We start from the raw sequence: 23,718 nt of genomic DNA, 5'->3' as shown, positions 1-23,718 counted from the left end.
TCTAGAGCTCTGTCAGAGTGACCATCAGGTTCTTGGTCACCTCCCTGACCAAGGCCTTCTCCCCCCGATTGCTCAGTTTGGCTGGACGGCCAGCTCTAGGAAGAGTCTTGGTGGTTCCAAAATTCTTCCATTTAAGAATGATGGGGGCCACTGTGTTCTTGAGGACCTTCAATGCTGCAGAAATGTTTTGCTACCCTCCCCCAGATCTGTGCCTCAACACAATCCTGTCTCGGAGCTCTACGGACAATTACTTCGACCTCATGGCTTGGTTTTTGCTCTGACATACACTGTCAGCTGTGGGACCTTATATAGACAGGCATGTGCCTTTCCAAATCATGTCCAATCAATTGAATTTACCACAGGTGGACTCCAATCAAGTTGTAGAAACATCTCAAGGATGATCAATGGAACAAGATGCACCTGAGCTAACTTTCAAGCCTTATAACAAAGGGTCTGAATACTTATGTAAATAAGGTATTTCTGTTTTTTATTTGTCGTACATTTGCATACATTTCTAAAAACCTTTTTTCGCTTTGTCATTATGGGGTATCATGTGTAGATCTTGTCCCCAAGATGGCGTAGCAGTTCAGACGTCCTTTGTCTTCCTCTTGCCGTGTCCCGTGTATATATATATTTACATATTTACTTTGCATATCTTTTTACATATTTTTTTTTCTAAAAACTCAACCTCAAAACACTCTCCTGCAACCCGCCTCACCAATTTAAAAAATAAAAGTATTATTTACCTCAAATCTGAAATCCTCAACAGAAGCTAGCCAGAGGTTAGCCTGGCTAACGTTGGAGTTCAGCTAGCCACGATTAGCGGTCCTCAGCTATCCATTAGCTCGTAAAGCTATCGGCAGTTTTTGTACAGCGCGACTCAGACCAGAGTTTACCGGACCTATTCTCTCTCCATATCCCCAGATTTCTACCGCAGGCTCTGGACATTTATGGACATCTATTGGCAACGTAGGTCCCGGAGTTAACATAAATTATTCTGGAGCTAGCCAGCTGAAGAGTTTCATCAGCCACTCCTGGGCTATTCCGGAGCTAGCCAGCTGAAGAGTTCCATCAGCCTCTCCTGGGCTACAATCACCTATCCGGACCCGTTTTACTGCCGATGCGGAGCCCCATCGGGCCTTCACGACTGGACCTCCGACGTTATCTGCCCGAGGGAGTTATCCAACTGGCCCCTACGTCGCGACGTAACCCGAATGCCCATCTGCGGCCCACTAATCGTTAGCTGTCTCATCGGCTGCTATCTGAATAGGTCTATCGGACAATTTTTCTTGGGCCACTATAACTAACTATTTTGCCAATTGGACTGGTCCCCCCTACCACACGGAACCCCACTAATCTACAGACGGAATCGCACGAGGTGGCTAAAAACAGACCTCCCTCCATCTTCTACCAGCTTGCTACCTATGGCTCGGCTAGCTATCTAACTCTCACTGGACCCTTTGATCACTCGGCTAAGCATGCCTCTCCTTAATGTCAATATGCCTTGTCCATTGCTGTTCTGGTTAGTGTTTATTGGCTTATTTCACTGTAGAGCCTCTTGCCCTGCTCATTATACCTTATCCAACCGCCCAGTTCCTCCACCCACACATGCTATGACATCTTCTGGTTTCAATGATGTTTCTAGAGACAATATCTCTCTCATCATCACTAAATGCCTAGGTTTACCTCCACTGTACTCATATCCTACCATACCTTTGTCTGTACATTATACCATGAAGCTATTTTATCGCCCCCAGAAACCTGCTCCTTTTTCTCTCTATTCCTATAGCTTTTAGCCGTACCCTTATCCTCATACTTCTCTGTTCCTCTGGTGATGTAGAGGTGAATCCAGGCCCTGCAGTGCCAAGCTCCACTCCTACTCCCCAGGCGCTCTCTTTTGATGACTTCTGTAACCGTAATAGCCTTGGCTTCATGCATGTTAACATTAGAAGCCTCCTCCCTAAGTTTGTTTTATTCACTGCTTTAGCACACTCTGCCAACCCGGATGTCCTAGCCGTGTCTGAATCCTGGTTTAGGAAGTCCACCAAAAACTCTGAAATCTTCATCCCTAACTACAACGTTTTCAGACAAGATAGAACAGCCAAAGGGGGCGGTGTTGCAATCTACTGCAGAGATAGCCTGCAGAATTCTGTCCTACTATCCAGGTCTGTACCCAAACAATTTGAACTTCTACTTTGAAAAATCCATCTCTTATAGAATAGCATGTCATATCACTTAATCCGGCATAGCCAAAGACACGACAGTGCATTTAGAAACTACTGTCACTCATAGTAATCCTATACTTTGCACACGAACTGCCGCCCATTTGGAGTAAGAAATCATGAATGCATTTACGTGAAATGCCTTGGTTCGTCGAGTATCTCTCTCGGAACCGGGCCGCTCCTGAAGATGCCTCTTTGTAGATAGAATAGACAGCTGTGTCGATGGTTCCCAGTGGGGTGATGAGAGTAGCGTAATACGATGGTTTGAGCAGAGTAGTAGAATGGTCCCACTTAAATGAGCTTTTCTAGATTTACTTAGGACAGCTAATCAGCCGTACCAGTGATTGTCCGGGGGGTGAGTTTCTCGTCTCTACCTCGTGTTGAGATTCAGAGTTCAGACCACTTTAAACGTGCAGCTGCAGCTCAATGCTTTTCTGGTCTAATATGTTCATTCTTAACCCACCAATTTATACAATTTGTTTGAAATGGGCAGTTCCATCAGGCTGACACGCTCTCTGACCTCACCCAGGGGCATGACTTGTCACTGTGCAAAGTTTATGCAAAAAAATGATCTCTTATGGCTCCTAAAATCACACCCCTCTCTTCACAAAAAAACATTCATCATTTTTCATATTACGTGCACAATGCATAGGATGAGTTAGAGTTTTGGTGGGAAAAATCTCTTGAAACAAAGGCACATTCCTTTGGTGAATTTGGAGAGGGAGACCTGAATCTTCTATCTTGATTTACAACAGGGCGTGAGTTGTTAACCCCCAACAGTCCCCCCACCCCCTGCGGGAGAGAGGGGTCTGGTTGAAGTCATTAATTGCAAACCTGATCTGACCTATTTGGAGCCTCACAGGACAGTCATGACAGCAGAGAGGGAAACATGACCAAGCTGGTCCATCAAGAGTAAAAGAACTGAGAGAAAGAACTGAACTGCTCATTGTTGTGCTCCAGTCTTTCCCTGGCGCATGTGACAGATGTGATTACAATTAGCTTTGATACTTGGAAGATCTTATTGTTTGGGGGGGGTGTATTTATATTTATGGTCTATTCTATTTACTGTCTTTCTCCAACATTACACCCGCTCCCTGTCAAATCAGGACAGGGTGTTTTCTGCCAGAGACCACTCTACACCCTGTAACAACCCCGCCCCAACTAAACCTCAACACTCTGTAACAACCCCCCTAACTAAACCTCTTCACCCTGTAACAACCCCCCCCCCCAACTAAACTTAAACCTCTACACCCTGTAACAACCCCCTAACTAAACCTCTACACCCTGTAACAACCCCCCTAACTAAACCTCTACACCCTGTAACAACCCCCCTAACTAAACCTCTACACCCTGTAACAACCCCCCCAACTAAACCTCTACATCCTGTAACAACCCCCTAACTAAACCTCTACACCCTGTAACAACCCCCCCAACTAAACCTCTACACCCTGTAACAACCCCCCCAACTAAACCTCTACACCCTGTAACAACCCCCTAACTAAACCTCTACACCCTGTAACAACCCCTCTAACTAAACCTCTAAACCCTGTAACAACCCTCCCAACTAAACCTCTACATCCTGTAACAACCCCCCCAACTAAACCTCTACACCCTGTAACAACCCCCTAACTAAACCTCTACACCCTGTAACAACCCCCTAACTAAACCTCTACACCCTGTAACAACCCCCCAACTAAACCTCTACACCCTGTAACAACCCCCTAACTTAACCTCTACACCGTGTAACAACCCCCCTAACTAAACCTCTACACCCTGTAACAACCCCCTAACTAAACCTCTACACCCTGTAACAACCCCCCAACTAAACCTCTACGCCCTGTAACAACCCCCCTAACTAAACCTCTACGCCCTGTAACAACCCCCCTAACTAAACCTCAACACCCTGTAACAACCCCCAACTAAACCTCAACACCCTGTAACAACCCCCTAACTAAACCTCTACACCCTGTAACAACCCCCTAACTAAACCTCTACACCCTGTAACAACCCCCCTAACTAAACCTCTACACCCTGTAACAACCCCCCAACTAAACCTCTACACCCTGTAACAACCCCCCAACTAAACCTCTACACCCTGTAACAACCCCCCCTAACTTAACCTCTACACCGTGTAACAACCCCCTAACTAAACCTCTACACCCTGTAACAACCCCCTAACTAAACCTCTACACCCTGTAACAACCCCCCAACTAAACCTCTACGCCCTGTAACAACCCCCCTAACTAAACCTCTACGCCCTGTAACAACCCCCCTAACTAAACCTCAACACCCTGTAACAACCCCCCAACTAAACCTCAACACCCTGTAACAACCCCCCCTAACTAAACCTCTACACTCTGTAACAACCCCCCAACTAACCCTCTACACCCTGTAACAACCCCCCTAACTAAACCTCTACACCCTGTAACAACCCCCCTTACTAAACCTCAACACCCTGTAACAACCCCTCTAACTAAACCTCAACACCCTGTAACAACACCCGTAACTCAAACCTCTACACCCTGTAACAACCCCCCCAACTAAACCTCTACACCCTGTAACAACCCCCTAACTAAAGCTCTACACCCTGTAACAACCCCCCTAACTAAACCTCTACACCCTGTAACAACCCCCCCAACTAAACCTCTACGCCCTGTAACAACCCCCTAACTAAACCTCTACAACCTGTAACAACCCCCCTAACTAAACCTCTACGCCCTGTAACAACCCCCCTAACTAAACCTCTACACCCTGTAACAACACCCCTAACTAAACCTCAACACCCTGTAATAACCCCCTAACTAAGCCTCAACACCATGTAACAACCCCTAACTAAACCTCTACGCCCTGTAACAACCCCCTAACTAAACCTCTACACCCTGTACCAACCCCCCAACTAAACTTCTACACCCTGTAACAACCCCCCCAACTAAACCTCTACGCCCTGTAACAACCCCCCTAACTAAACCTCAACACCCTGTAACAACCCCCCTAACTAAACCTCTACACCCTGTAACAACCCCCCAACTAAACCTCTACACCCTGTAACAACCCCCCCAACTAAACCTCTACGCCCTGTAACAAACCCCCTAACTAAACCTCAACACCCTGTAACAACCCCCTAACTAAACCTCTACACCCTGTAACAACCCCCTAACTAAACCTCTACGCCCTGTAACAACCCCCCTAACTAAACCTCAACACCCTGTAACAACCCCCTTAACTAAACCTCCACGCCCTGTAACAACCCCCCTAACTAAACCTCTACACCCTGTAACAACCCACCTAACTAAACCTCTACACCCTGTAACAACCCCCCAAACTAAACCTCCACACGTTGTAATAACCCCCCAAATTATACCTCCACACCCTGTAACAACCCCCCTAATTAAACCTCCAAACCCTGTAACAACCCCCCTAATTATACCTCCACACCCTGTAACAACCCCCCTAACTAAACCTCCACACCCTGTAACAACCCCCCCTAATTACACCTCTACACCCTGTAACAACCCCCCAACTAAACCTCAACACCCTGTAACAACCCCCCTAACTTAACCTCTACACCCTGAAACAACCCCCTAACTAAACCTCTACACCCTGTAACAACCCCCTAACTAAACCTCTACAGCCTGTAACAACCCCCCTAACTAAACCTCTACCCTCTGTAACAACCCCCTAACTAAACCTCAACACCCTGTAACAACCCCCTAACTAAACCTCAACACCATGTAACAACCCCCCTAACTAAACTTCTACGCCCTGTAACAACCCCCCTGACTAAACCTCTACACCCTGTAACAACCCCCTAACTAAACCTCTACACCCTGTAACAACCCCCTAACTAAACACCTACACCCTGTAACAACCCCCCTAAATAAACCTCAACACCCTGTAACAACCCCCCTAACTAAACCTAAACACCATGTAACAACACCCCTAACTTAACCTCTACACCCTATAACAACCCCCCTAACTAAACCTCAACACCATGTAACAACACCCCTAACTTAACCTCTACACCCTATAACAACCCCCCTAACTAAACCTCTACACCCTGTAACAACCCCCTTACCAAACCTCTACACCCTGTAACAACCCCCCTAACTAAACCTCTACACACTGTAACAAACCCTTCAACTAAACCTCTACACCCTGTAACAACCCCCCTAACTAAACGTCTACACCCTGTAACAACCCCCCTAACTAAACCTCTACGCCCTGTAACAACCCCCCTAACTAAACCTCAACACCCTGTAACAACCCCTCTAACTAAACCTCAACACCCTGTAACAACCCCCCTAACTAAACCTCTACGCCCTGTAACAACCCCCCTAACTAAACCTCTACACCCTGTAACAACCCCCTAACTAAACCTCTACGCCCTGTAACAACCCCCTAACTAAACCTCAACACCCTGTAACAACCCCCTTAACTAAACCTCCACGCCCTGTAACAACCCCTAACTAAACCTCTACACCCTGTAACAACCCACCTAACTAAACCTCTACACCCTGTAACAACCCCCCAAACTAAACCTCCACACCCTGTAATAACCACCCCAAATTAAACCTCCACACCCTGTAACAACCCCCTAATTAAACCTCCAAACCCTGTAACAACCCCCTAATTATACCTCCACACCCTTTAACAACCCCCCTAACTAAACCTCCACACCCTGTAACAACCCCCCCTAATTACACCTCTACACCCTGTAACAACCCCCCAACTAAACCTCAACACCCTGTAACAACCCCCTAACTAAACCTCTACACCCTGAAACAACCCCCTAACTAAACCTCAACACCCTGTAACAACCCCCTAACTAAACCTCTACACCCTGAAACAACCCCCTAACTAAACCTCTACACCCTGTAACAACCCCCCTAACTAAACCTCTACACCCTGTAACAACCCCCTAACTAAACCTCAACACCCTGTAACAAACCCCTAACTAAACCTCTACACCCTGTAACAACCCCCTAACTAAACCTCTACACCCTGTAACAACCCCCTAACTAAACCTCTACACCCTGTAACAACCCCCCAAACTAAACCTCCACACCCTGTAATAACCCCCCAAATTAAACCTCCACACCCTGTAACAACCCCCCTAATTAAACCTCCAAACCCTGTAACAACCCCCCTAATTAAACCTCCACACCCTGTAACAACCCCCTAACTAAACCTCCACACCCTGTAACAACCCCCTAATTAAACCTCTACACCCTGTAACAACCCCCCAACTAAACCTCAACACCCTGTAACAACCCCCCTAACTTAACCTCTACACCCTGAAACAACCCCCTAACTAAACCTCTACACCCTGTAACAACCCCCTAACTAAACCTCTACACCCTGTAACAACCCCCCTAACTAAACCTCTACACCCTGTAACAACCCCTAACTAAACCTCTACGCCCTGTAACAACCCCCTAACTAAACCTCAACACCCTGTAACAACCCCCCTAACTAAACCTCAACACCATGTAACAACCCCCTAACTAAACCTCTACGCCCTGTAACAACCCCCTAACTAAACCTCAACACCCTGTAACAACCCCCTAACTAAACCTCTACACCCTGTAACAACCCCCTAACTAAACACCTACACCCTGTAACAACCCCCTAACTAAACCTCTACACCCTGTAACAACCCCCTAACTAAACCTAAACACCCTGTAACAACCCCCCTAACTAAACCTCTACACCCTGTAACAACCCCCCTAACTAAACCTCAACACCCTGTAACAACACCCCTAACTAAACCTCTACACCCTGTAACAACCCCCTAACTAAACCTCTACACCCTGTAACAACCCCCTAACTAAACCTCTACACCCTGTAACAACCCCCCTAACTAAACCTCTACACCCTGTAACAAACCCCCCTAACTAAACCTCTACACCCTGTAACAACCCCCTAACTAAACGCTCTACACCCTGTAACAACCCCCTAACTAAACCTCTACGCCCTGTAACAACCCCCCTAACTAAACCTCTACACCCTGTAACAACCCCCCCTAACTAAACCTCTACACCCTGTAACAACCCCCCAAACTAAACCTCCACACCCTGTAACAACCCCCTAACTAAACCTCTACACCCTGTAACAACCCCCCTAACTAAACCTCTACACCCTGTAACAACCCCCTAACTAAACCTCAACACCCTGTAACAACCCCCCTAACTAAACCTCTACACCCTGTAACAACCCCCTAACTAAACCTCTACACCCTGTAACAACCCCCCTAACTAAACCTCCACACTCTGTAACAACCCCCTAACTAAACCTCAACACCCTGTAACAAACCCCTAACTAAAGCTCTACACCCTGTAACAACCCCCTAACTAAACCTCTACACCCTGTAACAACCCCCTAACTAAACCTCTACACCCTGTAACAACCCCCCAACTAAACCTCTACACCCTGTAACAACCCCCCTAACTAAACGTCTACACCCTGTAACAACCCCCTAACTAAACCTCTACACCCTGTAACAACCCCCCTAACTAAACCTAAACACCATGTAACAACACCCCTAACTAAACCTCTACACCCTGTAACAACCCCCTAACTAAACCTCTACACCCTGTAACAACCCCCCTAACTAAACCTCTACACCCTGTAACAACCCCCCTAACTAAACCTCTACACCCTGTAACAACCCCCTAACCAAACCTCTACACCCTGTAACAACCCCCTAACTAAACCTCTACACCCTGTAACAAACCCCCCAACTAAACCTCTACACCCTGTAACAACCCCCCTAACTAAACGCTCTACACCCTGTAACAACCCCCTAACTAAACCTCTACGCCCTGTAACAACCCCCCTAACTAAACCTCAACACCCTGTAACAACCCCCTAACTAAACCTCAACACCCTGTAACAACCCCCTAACTAAACCTCTACGCCCTGTAACAACCCCCCAAACTAAACCTCAACACCCTGTAACAACCCCCCAAACTAAACCTCTACACCCTGTAACAACCCCCTAACTAAACCTCTACACCCTGTAACAACCCGCCTAATTAAACCTCCACACCCTGTAACAACCCCCCAAACTAAACCTCCACACCCTGTAACAACCCCCTAACTAAACCTCTACACCCTGTAACAACCCCCCCAACTAAACCTCTACACCCTTTAACAACCCCCCTAACTAAACCTCAACACCCTGTAACAACCCCCTAACTAAACCTCTACACCCTGTAAACAAACCCCCTAACTAAACCTCTACACCCTGTAACAACCCCCCTAACTAAACCTCTACACTCTGTAACAACCCCCTAACTAAACCTCAACACCCTGTAACAAACCCCTAACTAAAGCTCAACACCCTGTAACAACCCCCTAACTAAACCTCTACACCCTGTAACAACCCCCTAACTAAACCTCTACACCCTGTAACAACCCCCTAACTAAACCTCTACGCCCTGTAACACCCCCCTAACTAAACCTCTACACCCTGTAACAACCCCCCTAACTAAAGCTCTACACCCTGTAACAACCCCCTAACTAAACCTCACGCCCTGTAACAACCCCCTAACTAAACCTCTACACCCTGTAACAACCCCCTAACTAAACCTCCACACCCTGTAACAACCCCCTAATTAAACCACCACACCCTGTAACAACCCCCTAACTAAACCTCCACACCCTGTAACAACCCCCTAACTAAACCTCTACACCCTGTAACAACCCCCCAAACTAAACCTCCCCACCCTGTAACAACCCCCCAATTAAACCTCTACACCCTGTAACAACCCCCTAACTAAACCTCAACACCCTGTAACAACCCCCTAACTAAACCTCTACGCCCTGTAACAACCCCCTAACTAAACCTCAACACCCTGTAACAACCCCTCTAACTAAACCTCAACACCCTGTAACAACCCCCCTAACTAAACCTCTACGCCTGTAACAACCCCCCTAACTAAACCTCAACACCCTGTAACAACCCCCTAACTAAACCTCTACACCCTGTAACAACCCCCTAACTAAATCTCTACACCCTGTAACAACCCGCCTAACTAAACCTCTACACCCTGTAACAACCCCCCAAACTAAACCTCCACACCCTGTAATAACCCCCCAAATTATACTTCCACACCCTGTAACAACCCCCCTAATTAAACCTCCACACCCTGTAACAACCCCCTAACTAAACCTCTACACCCTGTAACAACCCCTAACTAAACCTCTACACCCTTTAACAACCCCCCTTACTAAACCTCAACACCCTGTAACAACCCCCTAACTAAACCTCTACACCCTGAAACAAACCCCCTAACTAAACCTCTACACCCTGTAACAACCCACCCTTAACTAAACCTCTACACTCTGTAACAACCCCACTTACTAAACCTCAACACCCTGTAACAAACCCCCTAACTAAAGCTCTACACCCTGTAACAACCCCCCTAACTAAACCTCTACACCCTGTAACAACCCGCCTAACTAAACCTCTACACCCTGTAACAACCCCCCCAAACTAAACCTCCACACCCTGTAATAACCCCCCCAAATTATACCTCCACACCCTGTAACAACCCCCCCTAATTAAACCTCCAAACCCTGTAACAACCCCCCTAATTATACCTCCACACCCTGTAACAACCCCCCTAACTAAACCTCCACACCCTGTAACAACCCCCCCCTGATTAAACCTCTACACCCTGTAACAACCCCCCCAACTAAACCTCAACACCCTGTAACAACCCCCCCTAACTCAACCTCTACACCCTGAAACAACCCCCTAACTAAACCTCTACACCCTGTAACAACCCCCTAACTAAACCTCTACACCCTGTAACAAACCCCCTAACTAAACCTCTACACCCTGTAACAACCCCCTAACTAAACCTCTACCCCCTGTAACAACCCCCTAACTAAACCTCAACACCCTGTAACAACCCCCTAACTAAACCTCAACACCATGTAACAACCCCCTAACTAAACTTCTACGCCTGTAACAACCCCCTGACTAAACCTCTACACCCTGTAACAACCCCCTAACTAAACCTCTACACCCTGTAACAACCCCCTGACTAAACACCTACACCCTGTAACAACCCCCCTAAATAAACCTCAATACCCTGTAACAACCCCCCTAACTAAACCTAAACACCATGTAACAACACCCCTAACTTAACCTCTACACCCTATAACAACCCCCCTAACTAAACCTCAACACCATGTAACAACACCCCTAACTTAACCTCTACACCCTATAACAACCCCCTAACTAAACCTCTACACCCTGTAACAACCCCCTTACCAAACCTCTACACCCTGTAACAACCCCCTAACTAAACCTCTACACCCTGTAACAAACCCCCCAACTAAACCTCTACACCCTGTAACAACCCCCCTAACTAAACGTCTACACCCTGTAACAACCCCCCTAACTAAACCTCTACGCCCTGTAACAACCCCCCTAACTAAACCTCAACACCCTGTAACAACCCCCCTAACTAAACCTCTACACCCTGTAACAACCCCCCCAAACTAAACCTCCACACCCTGTAACAACCCCGTAACTAAACCTCTACACCCTGTAACAACCCCCTAACTAAACCTCTACACCCTTTAACAACCCCCCTTACTAAACCTCAACACCCTGTAACAACCCCCCTAACTAAACCTCTACACCCTGAAACAAACCCCTAACTAAACCTCTACACCCTGTAACAACCCCCCTAACTAAACCTCTACACTCTGTAACAACCCCCTTACTAAACCTCAACACCCTGTAACAAACCCCCTAACTAAAGCTCTACACCCTGTAACAACCCCCTTACCAAACCTCTACACCCTGTAACAACCCCCTAACTAAACCTCTACACCCTGTAACAAACCCCCAACTAAACCTCTACACCCTGTAACAACCCCCTAACTAAACGTTCTACACCCTGTAACAACCCCCTAACTAAACCTCTACGCCCTGTAACAACCCCCTAACTAAACCTAAACACCATGTAACAACACCCCTAACTTAACCTCTACACCCTATAACAACCCCCCTAACTAAACCTCAACACCATGTAACAACACCCCTAACTTAACCTCTACACCCTATAACAACCCCCCTAACTAAACCTCTACACCCTGTAACAACCCCTTACCAAACCTCTACACCCTGTAACAACCCCCTAACTAAACCTCTACACCCTGTAACAAACCCCCAACTAAACCTCTACACCCTGTAACAACCCCCTAACTAAACGTCTACACCCTGTAACAACCCCCTAACTAAACCTCTACGCCCTGTAACAACCCCCTAAACTAAACCTCAACACCCTGTAACAACCCCTAACTAAACCTCAACACCCTGTAACAACCCCCAAACTAAACCTCAACACCCTGTAACAACCCCTAACTAAACCTCTACGCCCTGTAACAACCCCCTAACTAAATCTCTACACCCTGTAACAACCCGCCTAACTAAACCTCTACACCCTGTAACAACCCCCCAAACTAAACCTCCACACCCTGTAACAACCCCCTAACTAAACCTCTACACCCTGTAACAACCCCCTAACTAAACCTCTACACCCTTTAACAACCCCCTTACTAAACCTCAACACCCTGTAACAACCCCCCTAACTAAACCTCTACACCCTGAAACAAACCCCCTAACTAAACCTCTACACCCTGTAACAACCCCCCTAACTAAACCTCTACACTCTGTAACAACCCCCCTTACTAAACCTCAACACCCTGTAACAAACCCCTAACTAAAGCTCTACACCCTGTAACAACCCCCTAACTAAACCTCTACACCCTGTAACAACCCCCTAAATAAACCTCTACACCCTGTAACAACCCCCCTAACTAAACCTCTACGCCCTGTAACACCCCCTAACTAAACCTCTACACCCTGTAACAACCCCCCTAACTAAAGCTCTACACCCTGTAACAACCCCCTAACTAAACCTCTATGCCCTGTAACAACCCCCTAACTAAACCTCTACACCCTGTAACAACCCCCCAACTAAACCTCCACACCCTGTAACAACCCCCTAATTAAACCACCACACCCTGTAACAACCCCCTAATTAAACCTCCACACCCTGTAACAACCCCCTAACTAAACCCCTACACCCTGTAACAACCCCCCAAACTAAACCTCCCCACCCTGTAATAACCCCCCCAAATTATACCTCCACACCCTGTAACAACCCCCCCTAACTAAACCTCAACACCCTGTAACAACCCCCTAACTAAACCTCTACACCCTGTAACAAACCCCCTAACTAAACCTCTACACCCTGTAACAACCCCCCTAACTAAACCTCTACGCCCTGTAACAACCCCCTAACTAAACCTCTACACCCTGTAACAACCCCCTTAACTAAAGCTCTACACCCTGTAACAACCCCCTTACTAAACCTCAACACCCTGTAACAACCCCCTAACTAAACCTCTACACCCTGTAACAAACCCCTTAACTAAACCTCTACACCCTGTAACAACCCCCTAACTAAACCTCTACACTCTGTAACAACCCCCTTACTAAACCTCAACACCCTGTAACAACACCCCTAACTAAACCTCTACACCCTGTAACAACCCCCCAACTAAACCTCTACGCCCTGTAACAACCCCCCTAACTAAACCTCTACACCCTGTAACAACCCCCTTAACTAAAGCTCTACACCCTGTAACAACCCCCTAACTAAACCTCTACACCCTGTAACAATCCCCTAACTAAACCTCTACACCCTGTAACAACCCCCCTAACTAAACCTCTACGCCCTGTAACAACCCCCTAACTAAACCTCTACACCCTGTAACAACCCCCTTAACTAAAGCTCTACACCCTGTAACAACCCCCTAACTAAACCTCTACACCCTGTAACAATCCCCTAACTAAACCTCTACACCCTGTAACAACCCCCCAACTAAACCTCCGCACCCTGTAACAACCCCCCTAATTCAACCTCCACACCCTGTAACAACCCCCTAATTAAACCTCCACTCCCTGTAACAACCGCCCTAACTAAACCCCTACACCCTGTAACAACCCCCCAAACTAAACCTCCACACCCTGTAATAACCCCCCCAAATTATACCTCCACACCCTGTAACAACCCCCCCTAACTAAACCTCTACACTCTGTAACAACTCCCCTTACTAAACCTCAACACCCTGTAACAACCCCCCTAACTAAACCTCTACAGCCTGTAACAAACCCCCTAACTAAAGCTCTACACCCTGTAACAACCCCCCTAACTAAACCTCTACACCCTGTAACAACCCCCTAAATAAACCTCAACACCCTGTAACAACCCCCTAACTAAACCTCTACGCCCTGTAACAACCCCCCCGAACTAAACCTCTACACACTGTAACAACCCCCTAACTAAACCTCTACACCCTGTAACAATCCCCTAACTAAACCTCTACACCCTGTAACAAACCCCCCAACTAAACCTCTACACCCTGTAACAACCCCCCCAACTAAACCTCAACAGCCTGTAACAACCCCCTAACTAAACCTCTACACCCTGTAACAACCCCTAACTAAACCTCTACACCCTCTAACAACCCCCCAACTCAACCTCCACACCCTGTAACAACCCCCTAATTAAACCTCCACACCCTGTAACCACCCCCCTTAATTAAACCTCCACACCCTGTAACAACCCCCTAACTAAACCCCTACACCCTGTAACAACCCCCCAAACTAAACCTCCACACCCTGTAATAACCCCCCAAAATTATACCTCCACACCCTGTAACAACCCCCCAACTAAACCTTTACACCCTGTAACAACCCCCCAACTAAACCTCTACGCCCTGTAACAACCCCCTAACTAAACCTCAACACCCTGTAACAACCCCCCTAACTAAACCTCTACACCCTGTAACAACCCCCCTAACTAAACCTCTACGCCCTGTAACAACCCCCCTAACTAAATCTCTACACCCTGTAACAACCCCTAACTAAACCTCTACACCCTGTAACAACCCCCCTAACTAAACCTCTACGCCCTGTAACAACCCCCCCAACTAAACCTCAACACCATGTAACAACCCCCCTAACTAAACCTCTACACCCTGTAACAACCCCCTAACTAAACCTCTACACCCTGTAACAACCCCCTAACTAAACCTCTACACCCTGTAACAACCCCCTAACTAAACCTCTACGCCCTGTAACAACCCCCTAACTAAACCTCTACACCCTGTAACAACCCCCCTAACTAAACCTCTACGCCCTGTAACAACCCCCTAACTAAACCTCTACACCCTGTAACAACCCCCTTAACTAAAGCTCTACACCCTGTAACAACCCCCCTTACTAAACCTCAACACCCTGTAACAACCCCCCTAACTAAACCTCTACACCCTGTAACAAACCCCTTAACTAAACCTCTACACCCTGTAACAACCCCCTAACTAAACCTCTACACTCTGTAACAACCCCCCTTACTAAACCTCAACACCCTGTAACAACACCCCTAACTAAACCTCTACACCCTGTAACAACCCCCCAACTAAACCTCTACGCCCTGTAACAACCCCCTAACTAAACCTCTACACCCTGTAACAACCCCCTTAACTAAAGCTCTACACCCTGTAACAACCCCCTAACTAAACCTCTACACCCTGTAACAATCCCCTAACTAAACCTCTACACCCTGTAACAACCCCCCTAACTAAACCTCTACGCCCTGTAACAACCCCCCTAACTAAACCTCTACACCCTGTAACAACCCCCTTAACTAAAGCTCTACACCCTGTAACAACCCCCCTAACTAAACCTCTACACCCTGTAACAATCCCCTAACTAAACCTCTACACCCTGTAACAACCCCCCCAACTAAACCTCCACACCCTGTAACAACCCCCCCTAATTCAACCTCCACACCCTGTAACAACCCCCTAATTAAACCTCCACTCCCTGTAACAACCGCCCTAACTAAACCCCCTACACCCTGTAACAACCCCCCAAACTAAACCTCCACACCCTGTAATAACCCCCCAAATTATACCTCCACACCCTGTAACAACCCCCCTAACTAAACCTCTACACTCTGTAACAACTCCCCTTACTGAACCTCAACACCCTGTAACAACCCCCTAACTAAACCTCTACAGCCTGTAACAAACCCCTAACTAAAGCTCTACACCCTGTAACAACCCCCTAACTAAACCTCTACACCCTGTAACAACCCCCCTAAATAAACCTCAACACCCTGTAACAACCCCCCTAACTAAACCTCTACGCCCTGTAACAACCCCCCGAACTAAACCTCTACACACTGTAACAACCCCCCTAACTAAACCTCTACACCCTGTAACAATCCCCCTAACTAAACCTCTACACCCTGTAACAAACCCCCAACTAAACCTCTACACCCTGTAACAACCCCCCCAACTAAACCTCAACAGCCTGTAACAACCCCCTAACTAAACCTCTACACCCTGTAACAACCCCCTAACTAAACCTCTACACCCTGTAACAACCCCCCCAACTCAACCTCCACACCCTGTAACAACCCCCCTAATTAAACCTCCACACCCTGTAACCACCCCCTAATTAAACCTCCACACCCTGTAACAACCCCCCTAACTAAACCCCTACACCCTGTAACAACCCCCCAAACTAAACCTCCACACCCTGTAATAACCCCCCAAAATTATACCTCCACACCCTGTAACAACCCCCCAACTAAACCTTTACACCCTGTAACAACCCCCCAACTAAACCTCTATGCCCTGTAACAACCCCCCTAACTAAACCTCAACACCCTGTAACAACCCCCTAACTAAACCTCTACACCCTGTAACAACCCCCTAACTAAACCTCTACGCCCTGTAACAACCCCCTAACTAAATCTCTACACCCTGTAACAACCCCCTAACTAAACCTCTACACCCTGTAACAACCCCCTAACTAAACCTCTACGCCCTGTAACAACCCCCCAACTAAACCTCAACACCATGTAACAACCCCCCTAACTAAACCTCTACACCCTGTAACAACCCCCTAACTAAACCTCTACACCCTGTAACAACCCCCCTAACTAAACCTCTACACCCTGTAACAACCCCCCTAACTAAACCTCTACGCCCTGTAACAACCCCCCCGAACTAAACCTCTACACACTGTAACAACCCCCTAACTAAACCTCTACACCCTGTAACAATCCCCCTAACTAAACCTCTACACCCTGTAACAAACCCCCAACTAAACCTCTACACCCTGTAACAACCCCCCCAACTAAACCTCAACAGCCTGTAACAACCCCCCTAACTAAACCTCTACACCCTGTAACAACCCCCTAACTAAACCTCTACACCCTGTAACAACCCCCCAACTCAACCTCCACACCCTGTAACAACCCCCCTAATTAAACCTCCACACCCTGTAACCACCCCCCTAATTAAACCTCCACACCCTGTAACAACCCCCTAACTAAACCCCTACACCCTGTAACAACCCCCCCAAACTAAACCTCCACACCCTGTAATAACCCCCCAAAATTATACCTCCACACCCTGTAACAACCCCCCAACTAAACCTTTACACCCTGTAACAACCCCCCAACTAAACCTCTACGCCTGTAACAACCCCCCTAACTAAACCTCAACACCCTGTAACAACCCCCTAACTAAACCTCTACACCCTGTAACAACCCCCTAACTAAACCTCTACGCCCTGTAACAACCCCCCTAACTAAATCTCTACACCCTGTAACAACCCCCTAACTAAACCTCTACACCCTGTAACAACCCCCCTAACTAAACCTCTACGCCCTGTAACAACCCCCCCAACTAAACCTCAACACCATGTAACAACCCCCTAACTAAACCTCTACACCCTGTAACAACCCCCTAACTAAACCTCTACACCCTGCAACAACCCCCTAACTAAACCTCTACACCCTGTAACAACCCCCTAACTAAACCTCTACACCCTGTAACAACCCCCATACTAAACCTCTACACCCTGTAACAACCCCCCTAACTAAACCTCTACACCCTGTAACAACCCCCTAACTAAACCTCCACGCCCAGTAACAACCCGTCTAACTAAACCTCCACGCCCAGTAACAACCCCCTAACTAAACCTCTACGCCCTGTAACAACCCCCTAGCTAAACTTCTACGCCCTGTAACAACCCCCTAACTAAACCTCTATGCCCTGTAACAACCTCCCTCCCAATTAAAGAGTTGAGACACACCAATATTATACCCCCCATCCAAAAAATTCTAACCTTCCCTGTTATTGTAATAATGGTGAGAGGTTAGCATGTCTTGGGGGTATGATATAAAATGCTAACCTTCCCTGTTATTGTAATAATGTTGAGAGGTTAGCATGTCTTGGGGGTATGATATAAAATGCTAACCTGCCCTGTTATTGTAATAATGGTGAGAGGTTACCATGTCTTGGTGGTATGATATAAAATGCTACCCTTCCCTGTTATTGTAATAATGGTGAGAGGTTAGCATGTCTTGGCGGTATGATATAAAATGCTAACCTGCCCTGTTATTGTAATAATGGTGAGAGGTTAGCATGTCTTGGGGGTATGATATAAAATGCTAACCTCCCCTGTTATTGTAATAATGGTGAGAGGTTAGCATGTCTTGGGTGTATGATATAAAATGCTAACCTTCCCTGTTATTGTAATAATGGTGAGAGGTTAGCATGTCTTGGGGGTATGATATAAAATGCTAACCTTCCCTGTTATTGTAATACTGGTGAGAGGTTAGCATGTCTTGGGGGTATGATATTTCTGTGTCTGTAACTTTATCACTCATCATTATTCACGATTCATTCAGCATTACCCATAATCATGGTAGCATCCATATTAATGCACAAGTGTTTAGAAACATATTATATTGTTTTTTACAGTAAAAGTGACTCCAAAATAACACAATACATTATTTACAATTCATTTCTATTGGGCACAAAATAATCTAAAATACAACCAAAGGAAACAGCAAATGTATGCAACAAATTTGCAGTCACAAGCTTGATGTAGTCATTGCATGCTATGAATATGGGGCCAAATTCTTAGCTTTTTACTACTTTAATACACATTAAGTGAATTCGTCCCGATTCTTTTGCTCCCCTAAAATGGGGGGACTACATACAAAAAGTGTTGTAATTTCTAAACGGTTCCCCCGATTCAAGCTGACAGTCTGAACTTTAACCTCATAGTCATTGTATCATTTCAAATCCAAACATGGAGTGTAGAGCCAAACGAAGAAACAAGACCCATCTTGTCATTTTGCATGTTCAATGTGGATTTTTTTTTCTTCTTGCTGTTAGCATTGTTACGGTATTGACTTTCTCACATTGTTATGGTATTGACCTTCACACATTGTTACGGTATTGACCTTCACACATTGTTACGGTATTGACCTTCACACATTGTTACGGTATTGACCTTCACACATTGTTACGGTATTGACATTCACATTTGTAATATTGTTAATGATCCATGAGACCCGTAATGCCCCCACTTCCCTCTCTGAATTTGACCTGTGGTCCAGGTCACTGCTATACTAAGACTGAGAGTCAACTATTGTCCCAGAGAGTATTGTCTCAGTAGGCTATTTCTGGCTGACAGTGACCTTTTGACATCTTGACCTCCACAGATTAAACTTTTGGACGATTTATCACTGGGACAGAAACACCAGCCATATGTCATTAAAATGGAGGCCGATTGCCTAGTCTGGCATTTCAGGGAGAGTTTTTGTTCCACTAAAATGTTATTGATTTGATTTGATTTGATTGAATTTAAATGAATTTTATATTCTGAGAACTCATACCATAGGTCCAAGAAGCATAACACATGGTGAAACTGAGTGCAATCATAGTCGTTAATACGCAAACGTTATCAATTTTTACTTTTCATAACTATGTACGGAGGACATTTCGTGAAACATCACTGTTTCATGAATGTATACTGTTTTCTGTAACTCTGGAAGACTTGATCTGGAATGAGAGACCATTTCTGTTATGGAAGTACAGCATTGGTATGTGATATACGATACATTATAATCTACTGTATGCCTCGTATAGCTTCATCAGTGAGAAGTGAGCATCACAAGCATTTCGCTACACCTGCAATAACATCTGCTAAATATGTGTATGTGACCAATAAAATTTGATTTGATGTATCAAATGGTGCACATCTACAATATGAATTTTTCTGTCTTCTTGAGTCCAGTTAATGTTTTCTGGCTGCTCTACAGTATTTTGGTATAGATGACATCAGTCCAAACCTCTATACAAAGAGCTTTCAACTCTCCAGCTCTGAGTTCAAACCAACGACAACTCCTTGGACTGTAATTTGAGTTCGTCACCTCCAAGTCAGAGCAAAATAACCTGTGAATGTCATCATTATGGACCGTTATTGTCAAAAAGGACATAAAACTCTGATTTAGGAGCTCAACAAACCACAAAGACATAGGTCTATATATGGAGTAGTCCTGGGGAGTGTAAAAATAGAGAGGAACTTTTGCGTTTTGGGGCGAGAGAGCGAGCAAAAGGCTGAGCCAATCATTCAATCATGTGTTTTTATCAAAAATGATTTAAGTATGGTGCACTGTAAAATCAAGGAGGAAAAAACTAATCAAGAGCCGGGAATGCTCTGCACTGTATTTATGTCTTTTTGATGGCGTTTTATCCCTTTTAAGATGAATTTATATTTTTTTATAGAATTACTATCAGTTGTAAAGTACACGTGTTCAACTTATTCAACTAGGACAGCTTTTGTAGCTATACAACTAAGAAAACTTTGGTTTCATTACTATTTTGTGTCATTACTGTTACAATTTCAAATTGTGATATGGCTGTCATAAAGATCGTTTTTTAAAGGAACAAGAAGACGTGTGCCAATGTATAGGAAGGGGGTGAGAGGGGAAATGATATGGACCAATTGCAAGCACATTTAGTTGTGTTAATTTTCCCGCCGTAGGCAGACATGGCTCTCAAGAGAAGACAGGCTAAGTGCACATTGCCCACAAAATGAGGTGGAAACTGAGCTGCACTTCCTAACCTCCTGCCCAATGTATGACCATATTAGAGACACATATTTCCCTCAGATTACACAGATCCACAAAGAATTTGAAAACAAACCCGATTTTGATAAACTCCTATGTCTACTGGGTGAAATACCACAGTGTGCCATCACCGCAGCAAGATGTGTGACCTGTTGCCACAAGAAAAGAGCTATGAGACACATGGAATGACATTGGCCGGATTATGAAAGCAGCCCAATTCACTCTCAATGCCCCTAGCTATTGCTCTCTCCCCTCTCACTCTGCAAGCTTTACTAACGTATGGGGCAAAGGAGACATCTGTAAGGATCTATGTGTAGCTGGTACAGAGGAGTCAGGCGCAGGACAGCAGAGATGAGTAAATAAAAGTAACTTTACTCAAAGTCATCAACATACAAGAGAATTACCAAGCCCACAATACGGACCACAATACAACACACAATCATTCACAAACAAACATGGGGAACAGAGGGTTAAATAATAAACAGGTAATTGGGTGAGTGAAAGCAGGTGTGTAAGACTAAGACAAAACAAATGGAAAATGAAAAGTGGATTGGCGGTGGCTAGAAGGCCGGTGACGTCGACCACCGAACGCCGCCCAAACAAGGAGAGGGACCGACTTCGGCGTAAGTCGTGACAACATCAGACTTATCAAAACAAATCGGACCATTAGGAAACTCCCCCTTACCCAGTGTACTCTCTTTTTTTCTGTGTGTCTCACTCCTTCTGTTTCTCTCTCTCTCTCTAACACACACACACACTCCCTGACACTGGTGTTTTATGTTTCCTCGTTCTAAGCGGACTCACTCCCAGGGGTGGGTGGGTCTGTTTCCAATTTTCTCCCCTCTCCCTGTGCCAAGTTGGAAAAAGGAAGGAAAAACAATGATGATCTTTTCCTCTGAACACCTTTGAGTTTTTTATATGTTGTGTGGTATTATTTAGCACTAACAACTACACAAGTGTGGGAAGCAATGCAAAGAGAGGAAAAACCAAACCAAAGCCATTCATGCACCAGAATGCGCACATCGAGAGGCACATGAACATTTGCTCGTGATGTCAAAATGCTCACAACGAGAGGCACATGAACATTTGCTGATGATGTCAGAATTCGGGGAGCTTGAATCAAACAAACAAGATGACAACGATGATGAATCAATAAAGCATAACTTTACCAGCTTAAATAAACACAACAACAACACGTCTCCTCATCTGCAAACTTGTCACCCAATGTCCTTACTCTCTAACTTGAGCATGTCAAGTTAAGTACAGTGTAAGTCAAGTTTAAGTAAAGTGACAAGTAAAGTAAGTGAAGTGACATCTGATTATCTTGTCAGCCCATCTTTAATAACATAGATAAACCCATGAGAAACACAAGTAGAAGCCACCTGAAACATACTGTAACAGTAAAAGTATTTTGCCTTACCAGTATTAGGTTTGGTCATTCAGGGTTAGGTCCAACGCAGTCAGCAGGTCAATCTCATAGCCGAACCCGGGACAGAGGGGAGTGAGTGGATGTGAGTTCAGATCCGTGCTAGACAATGAAGTTGTCTATCTCTCTCTCTCTCGCTCTCTCACTCTCTCGCTCTCAGACTCACACAGTTGCTCAGCTCTATCAGTCTGCTGTAACTTTTGTCAATGTAGCACCCGAGCCAGAAGCTACGCGGAGAGGAAGAGAAAAAACGAGAAAGAGTGTGTATGTGTGTGTGTGAGAGACAGAGAAAGAGACAGAGAGAAACAGAAAGAGAGATAGAAACAGAGAAAGAGAGAGAGAGAGAGAGAGAGAGAGAGAGAGAGAGATCATTACCATACCATATATCATTATCATATCATTACCAAGCCCTGCAATGCCAAGAGCTGAGCAAAGAAAAGAGTCCCCTCATCCAGCTGGTCCTGGGGCTGAGTTCACAAATCCATTCTACTAACACACTGAAGCCTCAGGACCAGAACATCCAATCAATCAGAATAAAACAAATTACAACACAGTCAAAACAAAACTACATTGCTTATTGGGAAACACAATCACAAGCACAAAGCAAAATGCAGTGTTATCTGGCCCTAAATCGACAGTACACCGGCTAACTATTTGACAATGGTTACTGATCAAAACCTTAGAAAAACTCTGACAAAGTACAGGCTCAGTGAGCACAACCTTGCCATTGAGAAGGGTAGACATGAAAACCTGGCTCCCTGTAGAGGAAAGGCTGTGCAACCACTGCACCACAGCAGAACCTGAGACAGAGCTGCATTTCCTGACAAAATGTCAAAAATATAAAATAATTAGAGAGTGTAATTTCCCCAAATTTGAAACCCATATTCAAGGTTTCAAAGACCTCTCTGATGAGAATAGAATACCCGTCCTGTTGGGGGAGGACGCAGAGAGCTGTGGGTTGGCAGCGCACTACATTGCTGCCTGCCATAAGATGAGGGACAGTGTCTGAAAGACCAATCAACCTGCACATGTCCTCTAC

The 23,718-nt window shown here is 45.8% G+C and overlaps 1 protein-coding gene across 3 annotated transcripts in view; it reads right to left on the bottom strand.

Moving 5' to 3' along the window:
* LOC106583614 (histone deacetylase 7) overlaps nucleotides 1-22,950 on the bottom strand; it is a 98,621-nt gene extending 75,671 nt beyond the window's left edge. For 2 of the 3 annotated variants that reach the window (XM_045705253.1, XM_014167998.2), the window contains exon 1: nucleotides 22,674-22,949. In XM_045705253.1, coding sequence (XP_045561209.1) covers nucleotides 22,674-22,692 — 19 coding nt within the window. In that variant the 5' untranslated portion in view covers nucleotides 22,693-22,949. Of the gene's footprint in view, nucleotides 1-22,673 lie in introns of all 3 variants that reach the window. The other variant, XM_045705254.1, reaches the window with a different exon arrangement.
* Between the last annotated feature and the right edge of the window lie 768 nt (nucleotides 22,951-23,718).

The sequence above is a fragment of the Salmo salar genome, chromosome ssa22 (assembly GCF_905237065.1).
Source record: "Salmo salar chromosome ssa22, Ssal_v3.1, whole genome shotgun sequence".
NCBI lineage: Eukaryota > Metazoa > Chordata > Actinopteri > Salmoniformes > Salmonidae > Salmo > Salmo salar.
Note: the sequence above shows the minus strand (reverse complement) of the source record. Positions and strands in the feature narration are given on the sequence as shown.